Below are 18,858 nucleotides of genomic sequence, written 5' to 3' on the forward strand. Positions count from 1 at the left end.
TGCGGTGTCTGTTGGCGTCATCACACTTCAGTGGGGACCACAGCCTCTGGTGCAGGCAGTGGCGTGGAGTCGGACAGCTCCACCGGTTCTGGAGTCAGTGTTCCTGGTTCTTCTTGTTTTTATACCAGACTTTACTCCTAAGGGAACAGGAGTGGGCACTTCTTGGCAAGTCAGTGCCCTCAGCAAGAGAACCCAGGGGCTGGCAGGTGAAGTCTTTGATATCCCTGAGACTTCTTAACAGGAGGCAAGCTCAGTCCAAGCCCTTGGAGAAACTTCAGAAGCAGAATATATAGCAAAGTCCTGTCTTTGTCCTCTCCAAAGCAGAAGCAGCAACTGCAGGCCAAACCAGCAAAGCACAGACAGCAAAGGGGCAGTACTCCTTCTCGCAGCTCTTCAGCTCTTCCCCTTTTCTCCTTTGGGGAGCGTCTCCTTGGCGCAGAGTCTCCTTGATCAAGAAGTGTTCTAAAAGTCGGGTTTGGGATCCAATACTTATACTTATTTCTGGCTTTCAAGTAGGCAAACTTCAAAGGAAAGTGTTTGTAGTGCTCAAGATGCAGCCTTTCCTGCTCTGGTCCCAGAGTCCCGCTAGGGGGTTGGAGACAGAATTGTGTAAGGGCAGGCACAGCCCTATTCAGGTGCAAATGTCCGCTCCTCCCACCACTGTAGCCCAGGAAGACCCATAAGGATATGCAGGGCACACCTAAGCTCCCTTTTTGAGACTGTCTAGAGTAAATTCACCAGCCCATCTGTCATCCTGACCCGGACATGCCTTCCACAGCCAGGCAGATACAGAGAATGGTTAAGAAAGAAAAGGACCCCCTTCTAAAAGCGGCATTCTCAAACACGCAATTTAAAAACCACCTTCACTAAAAGATGTATTTTTAAATTGTTATTTCAGAGACCCCCAAACTCCATATCTCTATCTGCTCCCTATGGGGAATTAACCCTAAGAGATATTTCAAGGCAATCCCCATGTTACCCCCATAAGAGAGATAGTCCTTGCAACAGTGAAAACTGAATTGGGCAGTATTTCACTATCAGCACATGTAAAACACACTAGTACATGTCCTCCCTTTTAAACACACTGCACCCTGCACATGGGGTTACTTTGGGCCTACCTTAGGGGTGCTTTACATGTACTAAAAGGGGAGGTTTGGGCCTGGCAACTGGGTGCATTTGCCAGGTCGATGTGGTGGTTTAAAACTGCACACACAGACACTGCAGTGGCAGGTCTGAGACATGTTTACAGGGCTACTCGTGTGGGTGGCACAACAAGTGCTGCAGGCCGACTAGCAGCATTTGAGTAACAGGCCCTGGGCGCATACAGTGCACTATGCTAGGGACTTACTATTTAACCAGATATGCCAATCATGGATAACCAATCATAATTACAATTTACACTCGGAGCACTTGTACTGTAGCACTGATCAGCAGTGAAAACCAGCAAAAACTAAATCCAGCACCACAGTCAAAAATACTGGAAGCAGAGGCAAAACGACAGGGGAAACCATGCCAAGGATGCCAGGTCTAATACCAGACAGTTGACAGAGGGTGTGAAGTAGTGTTCTGTTACTTTGGCAGGCTGGCCTAGGGGCTGTCTCTAATACGTGATTAACTTCAAAGACGGCCTCTGCTGGCACAGGCAGATGCAGCTAACACCTAGACCTGCCCCCTCTAATGTCCAGCTAACCAGTCAGACTCTAATCACAGTAGGCTGTTTTTCGATATAATCCAATTCATGCCTTAAGCACCAAGAAGAAAAAAACCTTCCACTGCCTACCATATGAAAGCAAAGTGGAACGCAGCCTGGAAGCCAGTAAAGTAGAACTCAAAGCCACTGGAACCCCCAGACCTGTCAAACCCCGGCGTTCAACTTCCAGGCCTTCAAGTGTAACCTCCTCAATGACCCCATCGAGAGGCAGGGAAACTCCAGGGGCGACGGACAAAGAGGAAGAGGACCCATCCGACCGGATGCCATCAGCTGCAGCAATGGGAACCAATTCGCCCTCGGCCAATGGGGTGCAATCAGGATAACCCTGGCCCCCAGAAGCTGCACCCTCAACAGAAAAGACCTGATTAGCTGAAACGGCGGGAACGCATACAAAAGGCCCCTCGGCCAAGGACACGACATCCCGTCCACCTCCCAGGCTCGAGGACACCGAAACCGGGAGCAGAAGCGACCGAGCTTTGCGTTTTCCGCAGATGCAAACACATCCAGCACTGGAAGACCCCAGAGGCGAACCAGATGAAGAACCAGTGACTTCCGGAGGGAGAAACGTTGAGAGGAAGGAATCACCCTGCTCAGCAGATCCGCCCGAACATTGACCACCCCCCGAATGTACGTAGCCCTGAGAGAAGGAACCCACTCCTGAGCCCACACAAAAATCCTCCTGGCCAGACTGAACAAAGCCCTTGACCTGGTCCCCTCCGTCGGTTGACATAAGCCTTGGCCACTAAGTTGTCTGTCCGAACAAGAACCGCAGCTCCCTTCAGGGACACCTGGAAATAGATTAGAGCCAACAATACAGCCCTCAACTCGCGCCAATTCGACGACCGATTGGCCTCCATCGGGGACCAGAACCCCTGAATCTGTGCCGACCCCATCCAAGCACCCTATCCGGAGAGGCTGGCATCCGTAGTCACCACCACCGGGCTCAGAGGAGATAAAGACACCCCTACCCGAAGATGATCGGCCTCCAACCACCATCTCCACTCCCTGCGCATCAATCCTGACCCCGTAATCCTGGTCATCCGAGAACCGGACCCTGGCGTCCACCTCCTCAGGAACCATGTCATTAAGCACAGCAGATGGAAACGCGCCCAAGGGACCAGAAATATCACAGACGCCAAATGACCTTGCAGACGCAACCATAGAAGAGCACGGGGGCAGTCCGTAACACAACCTCCCACACCATGGACTGGAGCACACCTAACCTCTTTTCTGACACTGACACCAAGCCTAGAAGAGTCCGAAACCAAGCTCCTAGAAAAACCAGATCCTGGGATGGGACTAAATCTGATTTTCCCCAGTTGATTAAAAACCTGTGGTTTTGCAGGACCACCAGAACTTGGGCCACCTGCCTCTGCAACAGGGCCCGCGAGGGTGCATGGATCAAGATGTCGTCCAGATATGGATGAATAAACACCCCTTCTGAATGTAGCAAAGCCACCAGGGGGGGCAGCACCTTTGTAAAAATCCGAGGAGAAGACTTGAGGCCGAAAGGAAGAATGCAAAACTGATAGTGCTCCTGATCCACAGCAAACCTCCGGAACCTCTGTGAAGTCCTTGCCCACAGGCACATGCAGGTAAGCATCCTGCAGATCCAGTGACACCAGAAAATCCCCTTGACTGACCAATGGAAAGATAGTCTGAATAGACAGCATGCGGAAATGCACCGTCCTGATCCAAGCATTCACTTCCTTCAGATTGAGCACAGGCCGAAACCCCCTGATACTTTCTGAACTAGAAATAAGACGGAATAAATGCCCTGACCCCTTTCTTCCAGCGGAACGCGGGAAATGGCCCCTTTGACCAGCAAGTCCCGGACTCTGTCCAACAATGCCTTTCTCCGCGGCCCTCCTGTAGGCCGAGGAGTGGGACGTACCCCCGAATCTGGAGGCACCACAACAAAATCGATGACTTAACCATTGGCCACACTGTCCAGCACCCAATGATCGCTGACACTCTCCTTCCAAGTTGAAAGAAAGTGTCTCAGCCGTCCCCCAACCGGCCCTATGCCAGGCCCACAGTGATTGTCAGGACCCATTCTTGAACCCACCCCGGTTCGAAGGAGCAGACTTCTTAGGGGAAAAACGTGGCTGAAAACGACGTTTCCTAAAAGAAAAAGACTTGGCATCCATCTTGGGAGAAGAACGGGAATGTTTCTTCCACCCTTCACCTGAAGCAGATCCCCCTTTTATAAGGCAAGGGCATGCTTCCTTTCCTTAAACGCTTTGGAAAGCATGGAAGGGAATTGATCCCCAAACAAGCTACGACCCTCAAAAGGCAGTCGCAGCAAGGCAGACTTCTCCCCCGGGTCGGCCTTCCAGGATCGCAACCAGAGGGACCTACGGGCCCCAATCAAAGCACCAGACGCCAGAGCCGAAGAACGGACCACATCTGAAGACACATCAGCCAACAACCTGGCCTGCTGCTCCATACCAGCCAGGAGCTCTGAACACTCTGCCCCTTCCTGAACAGCCACAGCCAGCTTATCAAAGTCCTGCACCAACGACTGGGCCGCATAAGCAGAATATATACCTGCCCTCAGTGCCAGATTCTCAGCCGCAAAAGCCCTCTTAAGCCCTGAATCCTCCGGATTGACTGCTGTTTTGCCAATCAGGGTAGCCAACATTGAATCCAGGTGGACTGAGGGAGGTAATACCTCCTCACACTCAAGTAAATAAAGTTTCTGAAGGAATCGTGGAACCTGAGCCTTATCCACATCCCTCCATTCTCGAAACACCATATCCTTCACAGGTCCCTGAAAAGGCATGGCAAATTTAGAAGGCGTCTGATATTGCGGAAATAAGCGAGAGTCCGAGTTTGTAGGTTGAAACACTGGAAACCCCAAATTGTCCCGTACATGTGCCATCTCATCCCACATCTCCTCCCTGGAGACATATTTACCCCCAGAGGACGTAAATGGAGCATCCCCTTCCTCACTCTCTGAGGAGGACTTCCCTGCAGATGCAGGTGTATTGGTAGCCTTAGACCAACTAGGCCTGGCCATCCCCGCTTCAAGAGCTCTGGAAACAGCCACTTCGATCATCTCTTGCACCTCCTCCCTGGACATGAGAGGCGCAGCACCACCACCCGGAATCTGGGGGCCCCCAGGGTTCGAAACATCAGCAGCACCTTCCTCCTCTGAGGAGGAAGAAGAAACAATCCTCTGTCTCTTAGCCTGTGCTTTAGGCATGATAGCATCAAAAAACACACTGCCACCAACCCTAAAACACCCTCAAATATACAGGGCCCAGGACCTCCCACAATACCACCATCAACCAATCCACACAAAGGTCAAAATCAAAAATTGTAGTCAAAATGCGGGCAGAACGCCCGTCCTACCAGCATAGGAAACCAAAAAACACTCCTTGGCATCTCTACGCGGCTCTGCGCCGTAGAGAACCAGACCTTGACGCCCCAGCCACCAAGAGCCGGCTGACCCCGTCAGCCGCCTCCCAGGACGCGTCTGACAAGCAGCCCCGTCTGCTCAGAAAAGTCGCACCCAGCCGAAGCACACCTCGCGGAGCTTTGCGTCCCGAGGAGTGCACACAACGATGTCCCCCAGGCCCCGCCGTGGAGGTATGAGAAAAGGAAAGTCTAGCGTGGGCTAGACAAAAAGAACAGGAGGGGGTAGGAGTGGGGGGGGGGGGGGGGGCTTAAAAGGGGAAGGGAGGGTCTAGTGGGAGGCAGGAAGCCTCATTGGTTTAAAGGAAGGTGAGGGAGGGACGGGAGGTAATGCCATGTAAGTGCAGCACCACCTTACAAACATGATAAATGAATAAAGAAAAAGCCCACCTCATAGAGAAACGCTGTAGATAAGTTTAGCCCTGAGGTCTTAAGATCTGGGGACTTGGGGGGGAGTCTGAATTGATGTGGGGACTCTAGGCACTGGCATTGGCCACGAAGAGCATCATGCTAAAAACAGTTCTGAGTTTTCAGCGAAAAAAGAGTGGCAGTGATCCACTTGGTAGTGGCCACTAGTAACATATTTTCTCGCTCGTGTCCTGCTGGGAGTTGGTTTCAGTGAGGGGTAGGTGGGCTCCAACGAAGTCTCAAAGTAGCCCCTCCCTTTCTAATGAAGGATCACACTGTGGATACTTTTACAATTTAGGGAGCTCCGGCTGCTCAGGCGTGCTAGCAATCATGTATTCGAGTGCATTTTATAAGGAATAATGGAACAAAACGTTAATGTTCTTAAGTATATACAGGATAGCAACTTTCTAGAATAATTATGAAAAAAGTTTAATTGCGAGAGGCTCGATGAAATTCCCTTACATGAAGGCGGTGTGCATGGCATTAAAAAGTTTGACGACCAATGCCCCGTCGTGGTCCTCGCCCTCTAGTACTTCCAGTGATGGCGACCTTTGGGAGGGCTCCCACAGGTTGGAGGCACAGACTGCAATGGCCGGGCGTGAGCAAATGAAGTACTGCCCTCTGTGTACCCAAGTGCCAACCACGCCGGCCTCGGCGCGAGCAGTGCAGAGCAGGGTCTTCTTATGTGCGGTCGGAACGGTGAACCCTGCGACCCCGATACCGGTGTTCGGGATATGTACGCTCTCCCGGAAGTGCACTGCCACGGCTGTCCGCGCTTCCGCTCGCCCCACTTGCAGAGATGTGAGGCGAGGCCTCCGAAAGTACATTTCTTCATGCAATCAAGGGCCGAAGTTTAATTGTAAAGTATTATGTTATGTTATTGAATATTTTGGGTTATGGCTATGCCTCTTATTTTCCGGGCTACTTCTCGGAGGCACCGACATTTATGAGAGTTTGAACGTTTCCTCCATAATGTCTACGCAAGCACTCTCCAGGAGCCCGCATCTGCAAGGGCTGTATGCATTTCATCACACCCGGCGCAGTTGTAGTAGTATTATTGTTACAGCTATTTAAATTGGGTTATGGGATTTATAGACTATCACCGAAAACAATTTACAGAAATAAACAGACCTCCTGCAGCGTTAGAACACTCGGATTTTCCCAAGTAGGAAATCTCCCATTTCATCGAGGCGCCGTCCTGTCCCGTCCCTGAGCTGCCCCCCGGGCACTCTTGGAGTATTTAAACTGGGATCACCTTTGAGGCATGTCAGTGTGAAAGGAGGCTGCACATTAGCAAAGTCTTCGTTACGTGAATACTTAAAAGAGCTTCCAGGACTCCAAACTCCATAGAACCCAAATGTTGTAATCTGAAAACAAAATGTCTGATTATTACAGAAGTGAAGTCTTCATAAAGGTATAACCTCATACGCCCAAATAAAAGGTCTAACGTGCAACAAAATGCCCTACCTCAGAGTCTTATTTTGATATAACAACATTCGGACAGGTCTCAAGGTTACACGCTGTACTGACACAGAAGTTTTAACAGTGATGGAATTCCGCCCTGAGGGTACAAACCTGATAACTCCAGTAGTTTAGAAGTGTTGGTTCTGCCATTTGGAATGCCTCTTTAATCTTCCTTTTTGTGAGTAGATGGCTGGTTGTGACTTAAGTTGCACTGCACTAGTAAGACCCAAACACGTCTGGTTTGTTAGCCCTAGAGAAGCGTGGCCTAGTATTCAAAGTACGGCTGCTAATTTTGAGGTGGTGTCGAACTCACTTGCATATGTTGGGTCCTCCTCTTTTTAAGATCAAGACAAGCTAAGGAAAGTGGTGCTCCAAGTATTAAAAGTAGCTTATAAGGGCTCAATTGTTACTGCCCTAAGGTTTTCTTTGCAGGTGCTCCGTAAGTAAAGTGGGTGTGCCCAGCAGTGTATGCCACAGATCTCAAGGGTATGGGGGACAAAATAAAAAAACGTACCTTACCTCCGTCTCCTGCCGTCTTGCGCTCCTCTTCCATCCATGTGGTGTCTCAGCATTCACCGGACACCAGCACAGGCTCCCCAGCAATCCTGGCCCAGCCTACATGCTAAAGATGGCATGTAAGCAGGATCAGGATTGGTCTGAGCAACAGTTACTGCCGCTCAGACACAAGCCTGGGGTCAGTGCAGTTTCTCCAGCCCGGCTGTGTATACAGCCAGGTTGGAGAAACCTAAGTGCGCATGTGTGTTTGGCCGGCCTAAGACAGCCGGCCAAACACACATGCACACTTAGGGCCGGATGTAGCAAGGGGTTTTATCCATTCTGTGTCTATGGGAAAATGCGTTCGTACATATGGCCCTTAGTGCACTCTCCCACCTCGTGTGATCAAGCCCCTGCCTGCACTGTTGGCTGAGCCAGCAGATGAAAAATGAAACCGTAGTGGAACAGTCGTTTTATTTTTCATCTCATGGCTCTTGGCTGAGGGTGGGGATGGGGGGTGGGCTCCTTTGCCATATCGAAGAAGCCGCCACCTGGGTGTGCCCAAATGTGCGCTCTTCGCTCGCTCTGCCAAGATCTGTATCAACGCTACATCAAGGCCACTGCTGGCAGCTGTGTTAGTGTACCACCACAAATGGGCACAAGATGGTGCCAAATTGCAATTAAAATAAAAAGGGCACTTGAATATGAAAATTACATTTAGCCTGGGAGACTGTTCTCATGGCTCACTCTGGTGCAAGGATTTTCAAAGCTGTGCCTCAGTGACCTGGCCCAATGAGGATGACGTGTCTGGGGTATCTTATTATTTTGTGCAGGGGAGCATGCTCTTGCTGGTCAGGCTGCTTCTTTTTGAGCTGAGGCCACGTTTATTTGTATATGGTGCGCCCCGTCTCTAATATGTTAAGTGATTTTATTCAGCATGACAAATGTCCTAGTTCTAGCTGAAAAGGGAGAGGGGAAGGGACAGGAGAGTGAAGGAATTACACTGTGACTGCAAGAAACCGGAGTTGCAGCAGGTGAGTTTTTAGTCTTTTCCTGAACAGGAGAGGGTAGATTGTAAACTTAAAACCAAGAGTGAGCCAGTTCCAGAATCTGGATGCACAGCAAGGGAAGAGCAACCCCCAGTGAAGATCTTGTTGATATGGGGCCTCAATTAGCTTGCCCAATGAGGAGCTAAAAAAAAAAGGAATCGGAACTTAAGGCTTACATTTGGATCCCAAATAAGTGGGGCTTGAGTTGCTGACAACTTTGGGTATAAAGCACATGGCCTTGAAAATGATGTACTTCTCAGTAGGAAGTCAATGCAAATCTTGAGGAGCAGAGTAGGTAGACGATCTAGCGGGATTGGCCAAGACCATTCGCGCAGCAGACTGTTCGACTCCCAGTAAGAGGTGAAGCAAGTACTGTGGAAGTGCGAGATAGCTGGCGTTACTAGCGTCCATGCTGGAGGTTATCAAATAATTTACATGTGTTTGGAGGAAGTAAGGGGATTTTTTTAAAGCATGTTAACCAAGGTAAAGCATACTTTAGCAACATGATTTATTTGTGATTCAAAAGATAGTTTGTTATTTGGAACAGGAAACCAGAAAGAGTGGTGTGCCCAGCTGGCCACCAAGCCTGTGTCCAGGTGGATTTGCAAGAGTTGAAGACCAGGATTTCAGATTTGTCGCTGTTGAGCCAGTAACACCTGGACTGCATCCAGATCATGGCAGCACAGACACAACCAGAAATTTGATTGAGCTGCCAAGCAATTCTCACAAATTCTGAGAAAAATCTGTACGTAAGAGTAGTGGGATCAAAAGATAAAACAGGCGAGATAAAAATGATGGGCAATTGTGCTTATCTGTCATCTCGGATAATTACAATGGTTGGTCGACGTTTTCGTTGCACTCCAGTTGCTTTTAAGAGGCATGCAACACAGTGGTCCCAGGAGTTGCTCCATTGCAGTGGTTGGGATGCTGAAGCATCGAAGGCAAAAGTCATGTGTGAGAACTGCCTAGTGATGTGCTAGTGCATGTAGGGAACTCAAGTTAATCACCTACAGGCAGTGGCGTATCGTGGGTTGTCAGCACCCGGGGCAAGGCAAGTAATTTGCGCCCCCTAACCCGTGGATTTAGTCTCTTCCAAGATGTTGCGCCCGGTGCGGCCGGCCCCCCCTGCACCCCCCACGCTACGCCACTGCCTACAGGTGCACAAGAATTACTCTTACACTATATTAGTATTTATGGTAGCCTCAGGCAGTTCCAATGGGTATTGTGCGAATTAAGTCTCCCTTAGTTACACTTCTGAACATTCATCACTGGTACAAAATTATAATCCTGTAAGGGGGTGGGTGGGGTTGTAAATTTCCTCCGGTTTTAAGGAAATATCAATTGGAGTCCCAAAATGTCACAGCAACATTGTTGAAATTTCAGCAGAATAATTTAAAGTTCATGTGTTACGTAGTTTCACGATGTTCTTTATAGATACAAATGTTCAGCGTTCCTATAAATAGACCACTTCATCCTGCCATGCAGGTCTGAGCTGGGTTTGCCGTCGGTGGGCATGGATGAGATTCTGGGGGGCTATAACTGAGGTGTCGTGCTCAGGAGAAGCTACTAGGCTGGATGGTGTGGGAATTTTCCTCGTGAGCTAGGAAGGGACCCAAGTTATGTTGTATTTTATATCCTATATTTTATGTGATATGGTTTATGTGATGTATATTTTACTTAATATGTTACATGTTGTGGTTCCCTGGCGTTCAGATGGAAGGCCAAACAGCAAATGAGGTGTAGGAAACAAATAACAGAGCTTTCAGTTTTTTTTTCTGACGCAAAGATGGAAGACCATGGTTTCTAATTCCAGAAGGATGTCATTCTAAGTCTTGAAAGCTAGGTGAAAGGATGCCTGACCTCCCTTGGAGGTTTCGAAAATCCTAGAAATTTTCAAAAGACAGAGCTAGGACCACCTCAATGTCCTGACTGGGACAGAAGGGTTAATGCAGTGTCGTAGAAAATTAATCGTGGTGGAATTAATAACACAAAGGACAAGGCACAAAAGTTTGAAACCACTCTGGAAGCAAGGGGGAGCCAGTTTAGTAGCTTAGGAAAGTGAGGTGCAGATGGAACAAACATATCCATTTGATGTTGTAGGCTGTGGAGGCTCTGCAGGTGCATTTTGGATATGTCCATGTACACAGAGTTCCAATAATGCATCAGGAAACCTACCAGGTCATTGGTAGTAGCCCATTGTCCCTTTATAGAAAAGCGTCGATTTGTAAAAATGCTGGCTGCTACCTGTGATGAAACCCGGGCAAGAATCAGCATGGGGAGTGAACCACTGGTTGGCATGAGCAGCATGTGTCTGAAACCTGGGGTCAGATCAATGAAGCCTAAACCCTATCCAGCTTAGTAATGTGAATGAAAATGGAGGTAGTTGAGTCGCAGCGCTATCAAATGTGGACTGTAAAAGGATAAGTGAGATTGCATCATAGCAAGACTTTGAGAAACCCAGGTGCATTTAACATCCTTGAAGATATACTATGTGCATGTTTGACTCTCTGGTTTGCCCTCATAGCCTAGTTTTTTCCCCTTTTGAAATGCCACATTTGGTGGCTGATAATGTTATTTTTGCTGTGAACATTGTTTATGACATACGGTATGCAGTTTGTGGCATAAGGTGTGATATCAGTAAAGCATAAGGGGGCACTGATGAATTTTTCTTTAGTTTGACTATGGGAGTTTCTTTTTAAAATCATTCATTGCTAGGGTTGAGAATCGTGTACATCTAGGCATTATATGTACAATCACTTTAAACGTACGATGATGCATGTCCCTGCATACCTCGTCATGCATGCACATGAAAATGATGCAGACACAGCACCTGTATCATAGTGCCATTTTTTAAAGTATTTATTTTATTATTGTTTGCCCAAAGCATTTGTAAATTAAGGAAGAATTAACCTGTTTGATTTGCCAATGCTTGTTTCTTTTATTTTTATCACTTCGTGTGAGTAGTGCGTCTATTTTCTTACTCCTACCAGTGTATTATGTTCCTTCCTGATATCTTCGTCTTTGTGTTGCCCTCTTCCCACCCCCAAGCTTGTCTGCTCCTTCCCTCAGATTCTGCCAGTTTTTCAAAATGTATTTTATTTGCTGATTTTACCAACCCACCGTGTTCCTCACCCATATGACCGTTGTTCTCCTACCCCTCCCTGTTGCATCTTTTTCTTTTTTATATGCCACTCCTCTTTGTTCTGCTACGTTCACCACCGTTGCTCTCCCATTGCAGTCTCAATCTTCCCCCATTGCTTTTTTTTATTTTTTTTATTTTGGAAAGAGCAATTTGCTACTGGTTCTGCTTTGCAGCTGGTTCAAATTATTTTTCAAAACATGCTTTTGTGCACATTTTGTTTTTTTTCTTTCAAGTTATTGCTCCAAGGTTGGCATCTGCCATCTTGAAACGGTATTTTTTTTTTTTAAATGTCAGTCACCGCATGTTGTACTTATGCCTGGTGACCCAAGCATGCATATACATCATCATGCTCACTTCCATAGCATCATGATCTATATGTGCACAAACATCATTATGCTTGCAGGTATAAGCACTTTTATTTTACTTTTTTTCTGCCAGTGCTGTATAGCATCAGCAAACATAATTGGCAAAGTCAATAGGTCTGCACTACTAGCCGAAGGCAAGGCTTATTGACTTGTCAATACAAGTTTTCATTCTCATCCATTCCTGACCCCACTGGCAATAGGGCGTGTTTTTAAATTAAATCCTCCGTTTTATAATACATATTTTTTTTCCAGTTGTAGTATATACAGTACCTATGTATTTGTCTGAAGTTCTCAAGGCACAGTACAGAAATGTCAACTGTGCTTTTATTAATTGAGACAGACAATGGTGTCTGGTGAAGGTTAGTTGATGGTCAGAAGCTAGCATTGTGGTGCAGGCCTGGGTAGTGCACAATGTGAAATGTTTAGATCTTTATTTAAGAGGAGTTTACAGAAGTACATTAAAGATGTTAAACCTGAAGCCTTTTGATGGCACATATCAAGGCTGCTTGCTTGGTGTATGTAAATGTAATTTACTTGAATTGTGTTTTCACCAGAGGGCTTACCAGAAGAGAAAATTGACCAGTTCTCTTATTTTTTCAGCTGCTGAAACATCTCTGAAAGAAGACTCAACGTCTCATGGTAAAGGGGATGCAACTGAGATCCCACCAGCGCGGGAGAACAACATGCTCAAACTGGAAGGAGAGGAGACTACAAGACCACAAAATGAGACTCCAAGCTCCTCACAGGAGCCTGCAAGTTCTGCAGATGGAACTGCAAGTCACACAAACGTGCCTGTAACCCCACCAAAAGCTCATTCAAACACACAGAATGACGCAGTGGTAAGCCCCTCAACTGATGAAACGACAGAGAGCTCCTCAAAAGAAGACTCGAGCCCCCATACTCCATTTCCAAAGAGCAGCGGAAGCTCCCCGGTTCCCGGAGTGTCATCTGCCCCCTCACCCACCGCTGCAGTTGCCAGTCCCCGACCGAAACAAGGTGGGTCTTCCTGCACATAACCTAATAATCCGATGTACCATTGTAAATCTGAGATCCCGTGTTTTCCTAATCTTCTTTTCCAGCATCTTTGAAAGACTCTCCCTCTGGTCTTATCGGCTGGTGTCTCCATATATGCTCTTTCCTCCAGAAAGCCTACTTCGATTGACAAAATTGTAAGAAAAGCAGTACAGGCACATTTGCAGCTTTTTAAGGACCCCGCGGTAGTAACCTAGTCTGTCTTGAAGGGCAAGGATGCATCAGACTGACTAAAACCCTCCACTGGTATTTTTTTCCATAACGCCTGGTCTAAGATTTAGAAATGGGAAGTAACATTACCTGAGGTGTTACCCCAGCTACTTTACAATTGAATAAGTCAAGTTGAAAAGCTGACGAAAATAGATGCAATATTCGGAGTCTGTCTGAAACTTGTAGAGTGCCTCAAATTTAACTGACTGTTTAAAATTGGAGGTAATTTTATTGTGAAGCCTATAGTTACCCTAAATAACAGAGTCGGCTCCTCAATTAGGGTGGAGGAGCGTTGCCTTCCACGCCAGCCACAGCAGCTGCAAAACTTTTTCAAGATAATAATAATAAACCATATTTATCATCTTTTTCTTAAAAAGGGGTGGGGCATTGGGGTAACGAGCACTTGATGGGAGTTCACCAAGCACTCCGCTCAGAAGTCATTTGGGTTTAGTTGGCCGTCTTGGGCTGGCCAAACACACATGCGCAGTAGGCTCTCTCCAGCCCAGCAACAGTTGCCAGACTTGATAGATCCCCATCCCCTCGCCACCCTTTCTGGTTCTCGTGAGCCACAACTGGTAAATAAACATGTTATTTAGCACTACAATTCCACATTTTCGGTGGAGTCCTCTGTACACTAGACTCTAAATAACCCCCCTAAGTCTCCACTGTGATCGTCAGAATATGCTGCTGTTTATAGCCACAGAGATTTTCAGTTGAACAGATTCTTGTTAAAGAAAGACACCACATTAAATGTCCTAAAGAGCTGTACCTAAGAAACGGAGCTACAAGACCTACTGATGGAGTGCCAGGACACCACAGCCACCCCAGTTGTAGAATTCATTATACTCTGATGCCGCCCAAATGTCATACCCACAGGTTATTGTGACGGTTGTTTTCATGGCCTTCCAAGTAGTCCATGCCAGAGGCAATACTGGACAATAGGCATCCATCATGAATAAAGAGTATCCAGTCCTCTGCATCTGCCACCACTGAGCAGCAAGGGCCTCATCAGGACAAGCTGGCCAGTTGGCCTCTCCATCTTTCAGCACAGTGCAGTAGTCTGTCCCATCGGTGCATTTTGGCCAAATATTCATCAGCGTAAAGTGTCCCTTATAAGCCTATAGGAGTTCAGTGGACTGAAGTCAGGCCCTTGGCTGCCAGCACTAAGCAGCATTGTGTATTATGCTTTGTATGCTAACTGTACTAGGTTAGAGTAGGTTAGTATTCTGCCTTGGAAAATGTATCCTTATACTCCGCAGATGTTCACCATCCCCACCACTGGTGAAACGTATTCCAGATTTGAAGCCCATGACTTAATCCTTCGAATAGGGGACCAAGCTTTAGGGGAGAGGGAGATGCATTGTGACCCCACCCTGACTGCGGTGCTCATCTTCTCCAAACCTTGCTAAAGAAGTGGGGCTTGGCAGTGAGTGACACCCACGCCCCACCGGCTGCAGTTCTTGACCAGGCCCAGGGTCCGGCCACAGCTCATTGTCAGCCATGTCTCCGGTGGAACGCGTGCTGGTCTTCAAGCCAGGCTTGCACTCGAAAAAGAGGCCGATGGTGGGTCCTGCTTGATCTCTGGCTACAAATTATCACTGACACCAGCTCTATTAAACCTTGCCACAGATTTAGCCCTGCCATCATGCCCATTTTAGCCCTTGATCAATTCAGTGTCTGTCACGCACGCTGGTTCTCAGGCTGGTACCTGACAGTCACTGCAGCAGAAGTCATTAACCCACTTCTCTGGTGGAGCTGAGGCAAGATTCTGGGTCATTCTCGCTGACCTGCAGCAGTAGCCTTCATCAGTCTACCCTAATCCATATAAATGTCCTGTTCACGCTTCTGATGGATAACTACTTTATTTGGCTATACCTTGAAGGAAACTTATTAACGCCATCTTGATTTTAATTCCAATCAATCATGCTGGATCCCGGCTCTGCTGCATTTTGCCGCAGTATTACCAACTGAATGAAGAGACTTCTGCTAGATTTAAAATATTTCGCAGCTCAGCAGAAACATCAAGGAGCAGGTCGCTGAACTAAAAACATATTTCCAAAAATAAGAAGGTGACATGCTAACTAATGTTATAGTATTATATATTATGTATAATATTATTTGCTCCAGGACCGAGTCCTACTCCTTCCAGGAGTTACATAACTTTACTTCCAGCGTTAAAGATGAATTGCAGATTGGGCAATCTCACTGCTGTTGCTCCTTAAGTCACGAGGGGAGGCCTTTAGACCAGTGGCTCCCAAACAGTGGGTGGCGCCCCCTGTGGGTCACAAGCCAACTTTTGGTGGGTTGCAAAAGTCCAGGTCTATGTTAGTAATATTTAAAAACGATTAGCCCTGTTTGTGCTCCACTACGCAGCTAGCTGCTGAACTATGTCCCTAAGTCCTGCTTTTAAAACAAGACCTTGCAAATATTCCAAAGCAAGACTCCTGGTGAGCCTTCAAGTATTTGCTGATGTGAATTTTTACCTCGCAAAGCCATTTTAACAGAGAATGTGCACAATATACGTAATCATACACAACAGTACCACTTGTGCATGACTTTCAGGCATAAATTGAGAAATACTGACGTGGCCTAACGGCCAGAGCTGTTAATTTTGGAATAAGAAAAGTTTATCTATTCTAACGTGATATTGGAAGGACCAGGTAAATATGCTGTTTACGCTACAGAAACTGCAAACTATCGGTCTTGGTGTAACTTAATCTTTTCTAAGTAATTTGCACACATGACATCAAGGCTGCTAATGCCTGCTGAAGAGCAATCTTGGATTGCTATGGAAGTTGTATCAACTGCAGTTGTCATAAAATGAAGTAGACAAAACTTGTGCGAAATTAAGGTTTTGCTCTACCTGTTCCATCACTTCTCTCAAGTCTGCTGTGAGCTAAAATAATGGGGGACACGTATGCACCCCTATGTCAGCCTGTTGCACACCTCAGCCCACACGTTTATGTATAGAAGGAAGATCGTTCATAGTACACCTTGAGATTAGTTTTTTTTCCTGGCCTACCATCTTCAAGGTGGACCTAAAATTCACACTGTCACGAAATAATGTGGAACTTCTTAAAGTAACCAGCACACACCTGTTGAGAAATCTATTGGACCTTTTCTGAAGTCCTATTGGGTAAATGGAATGTAACGGCCTAAGAGCTTAACTGATGGCTAGGAAGTGCTGTAGGGAGATCTCATTGTCATCTCTTGCCCATATCTCCTGCTCAAGGGTCCACTGCATGATGCTCTAGACAGCAGGGAGCACCTTTCAGAATGGAGTCCTTCTCTAATGAACATAGTTCATTGGAGCACTCTTTGATGCTCGCCATATCTTCTGTGCATGTCAAAACCGGCCATTTTGTGCAAGTGGTGGTCTGCTTTTTTGTGTGTTTGTGTGTTTTTTGGGCTGTGCATATGGACCGCTAATCAATTTTAGTTTATTTGGGTGAATATGTTTTACGTCACGCTTTGAAGTGGTGGTTTAAGCTTCTTGTCACTTTACAGGGCTCCTATGTCGCATCCTGCAGACCACCTAGAATTTGCTACTTATCTGTAAGTGCCACAATATTAGTGTTTGTTGTCCAAGTGGGGCTTTGCCAAGATCTCCTGAATACCAACCTGGGGCGAAAATTATTACTCTTTTGGAGGGCGGGGGTGGGATGATGAAGCTTTTTGGACAGTGTAAGAGATTTATGAAAAGCCTGGACAGGTCAGAGTCTAAACTGGTGGTACCTATTGATCCCAGAGCCAAGGTCACAAGGTCATGCCACGGATCTCTAGCTTCACCCTCACATGTGAGGTGACTCCCAAGCAGTGAAACAATCCTGATACCTTGCTCTGGCAGGTACTGTACAGTGTTCTATTTGAGTCTTTGAAGGGCCTCCCGAATCGATCCCCAAACCTAAGGCCACCTTGTTAATAAGTGTACATCTGTAAGTGGTGGGCAGCGAAGAAACAAACTTTAATAAAACATTATGTCCCACAACTGGCAGGAGGAATTGCTTGGCCAGGGTAAAGCTGGAGGCCAAGTAAGGTTTCCAGCCGGTCAGGAAGGGGGAGATCAGGTGACTAGGATTGTGTTGCTTAGAACCTTTCCTGGCATTCCTTCCAGTGGTGGTGTCCTCCTCCGCCTTGAGAGGTAACAGCCCTATTTTTTAAAGACAGTCTTATTTTTTTTTTTTTTTTTACAATAAGTAGGGTGGTTTCTACTGTCTCCATTTATGAATTAGTCAGCTATTTAGTGTGCGATTTATTTTTTGTTAGGCTTGGCAAAAAACAATAGGCCTAGTTCTGCGATTATGGGTGATGGCTGTCCCTGCGTTCCGCGTGGGATCTCCGAACTTGGGACTTTTACGGTCCTTCTCAGCGCAGTTTTAGGACCGGTGCGAGGGGCATTGTGGAAGGCTGTCCAAGAGCCTTTTTGTTCACCGCTAGAGGAAGGAGCACGACCAGTTCACGCCGAATCTGTCTGTGAGGCACACGTTAAAATGTGCGGCCCAGCAGCACTTCGGAAGCACCCATGTTTATTTATTTGTTTATTTAAGAAAATGGGAGACGAGATTGTACCATACCCCCATGTGTCCCCTGCTAAAGAACTTAATTTCTATTTAGGAAAAACAAGAAAGCGCTGAGACCACAGCACTTCGTTCCACAAGCCTGGAGGATGAGGTGCATCTATTGTTAAGCATTTTATTTTGCCTGGTTCTTATCGAGGATCCTAATGTTGCACACTGCTGATGCAACCGACATTTTACTTTGTATGAAATTCTCCAGAATTAAAGTTTGCGGTTTGTGAACCACCAAACCCTTTCATCAAAAGTGCATTTACGGAATCTTTAACACAGAGTAGAGTGGTAGTCTGTTAGGGATGCGAGATCCCAATCACTTTCCAGAAAAGTAACAAAATCGTATAACAGTGTGGATTCAGTCGTTTTATTGGCAGTGCGCCCTTCTAGAAAGAAAGTGTTTCAGCATGATGTCCCCTGCCCCACTCTAATATAATTCTTCAGAAAAGGAGGAAAAGGGTGCATATTTAAATCACTTTTAGAGGTTGTGTATCAATCGGTTTGATTAAATTATGGAGTGCTAATTGGAGATTTTTGATGTTCCTCCTTCACTCCTATTGAAAAACAAAACCAAGGTTTCTGGCCTTGAAAGTAAGAAACTCTTGTTGGGCAGTGCCACCAAACTGCCCTGGCACAGGTCCATATTGACCACGTGCTGTGAAACCTGTAACAACTCAAACTCCCTAACCCCTTTATATGCAGCTTTTTTTCTCAACTGACTTAAACAGACATCTGGATGGTACGCAAACAAGATTTGATTTGAGAACAAACCTCATGAATTTGCTCAAGAGTGTACATTTCTTAAACCTACTTCCAAATGTCATCAAAATGGCCAAAAATATACACTTCGTTTCATCCAACGCTAAGTTTAAGGTTTTTCAAAAACGTACCATGTGGCCTATACTTTGGGACTATATTGAGGATGTCAACTAACCCATCCCTTTCTGCCATAGGGTGGTACATAGGGAACTGAAGAGTTAAATATGCTCTCGTG

General features: G+C 46.7%; 1 protein-coding gene across 4 annotated transcripts in view; it reads left to right on the plus strand.

Annotated features, from left to right (window-relative positions):
• Positions 1-18,858, plus strand: part of MAP7D1 (MAP7 domain containing 1) — a 265,245-nt gene that overhangs the window by 113,797 nt on the left and 132,590 nt on the right. For all 4 annotated transcript variants that reach the window (XM_069223843.1, XM_069223844.1, XM_069223846.1 and 1 more), the window contains exon 2: positions 12,655-13,050. In XM_069223843.1, the coding sequence (XP_069079944.1) occupies positions 12,655-13,050 (396 nt within the window). The remainder of the gene's footprint in view (positions 1-12,654; positions 13,051-18,858) is intronic.

Source organism: Pleurodeles waltl, chromosome 3_1, assembly GCF_031143425.1.
Source record: "Pleurodeles waltl isolate 20211129_DDA chromosome 3_1, aPleWal1.hap1.20221129, whole genome shotgun sequence".
Taxonomy (NCBI): Eukaryota; Metazoa; Chordata; class Amphibia; order Caudata; family Salamandridae; genus Pleurodeles; species Pleurodeles waltl.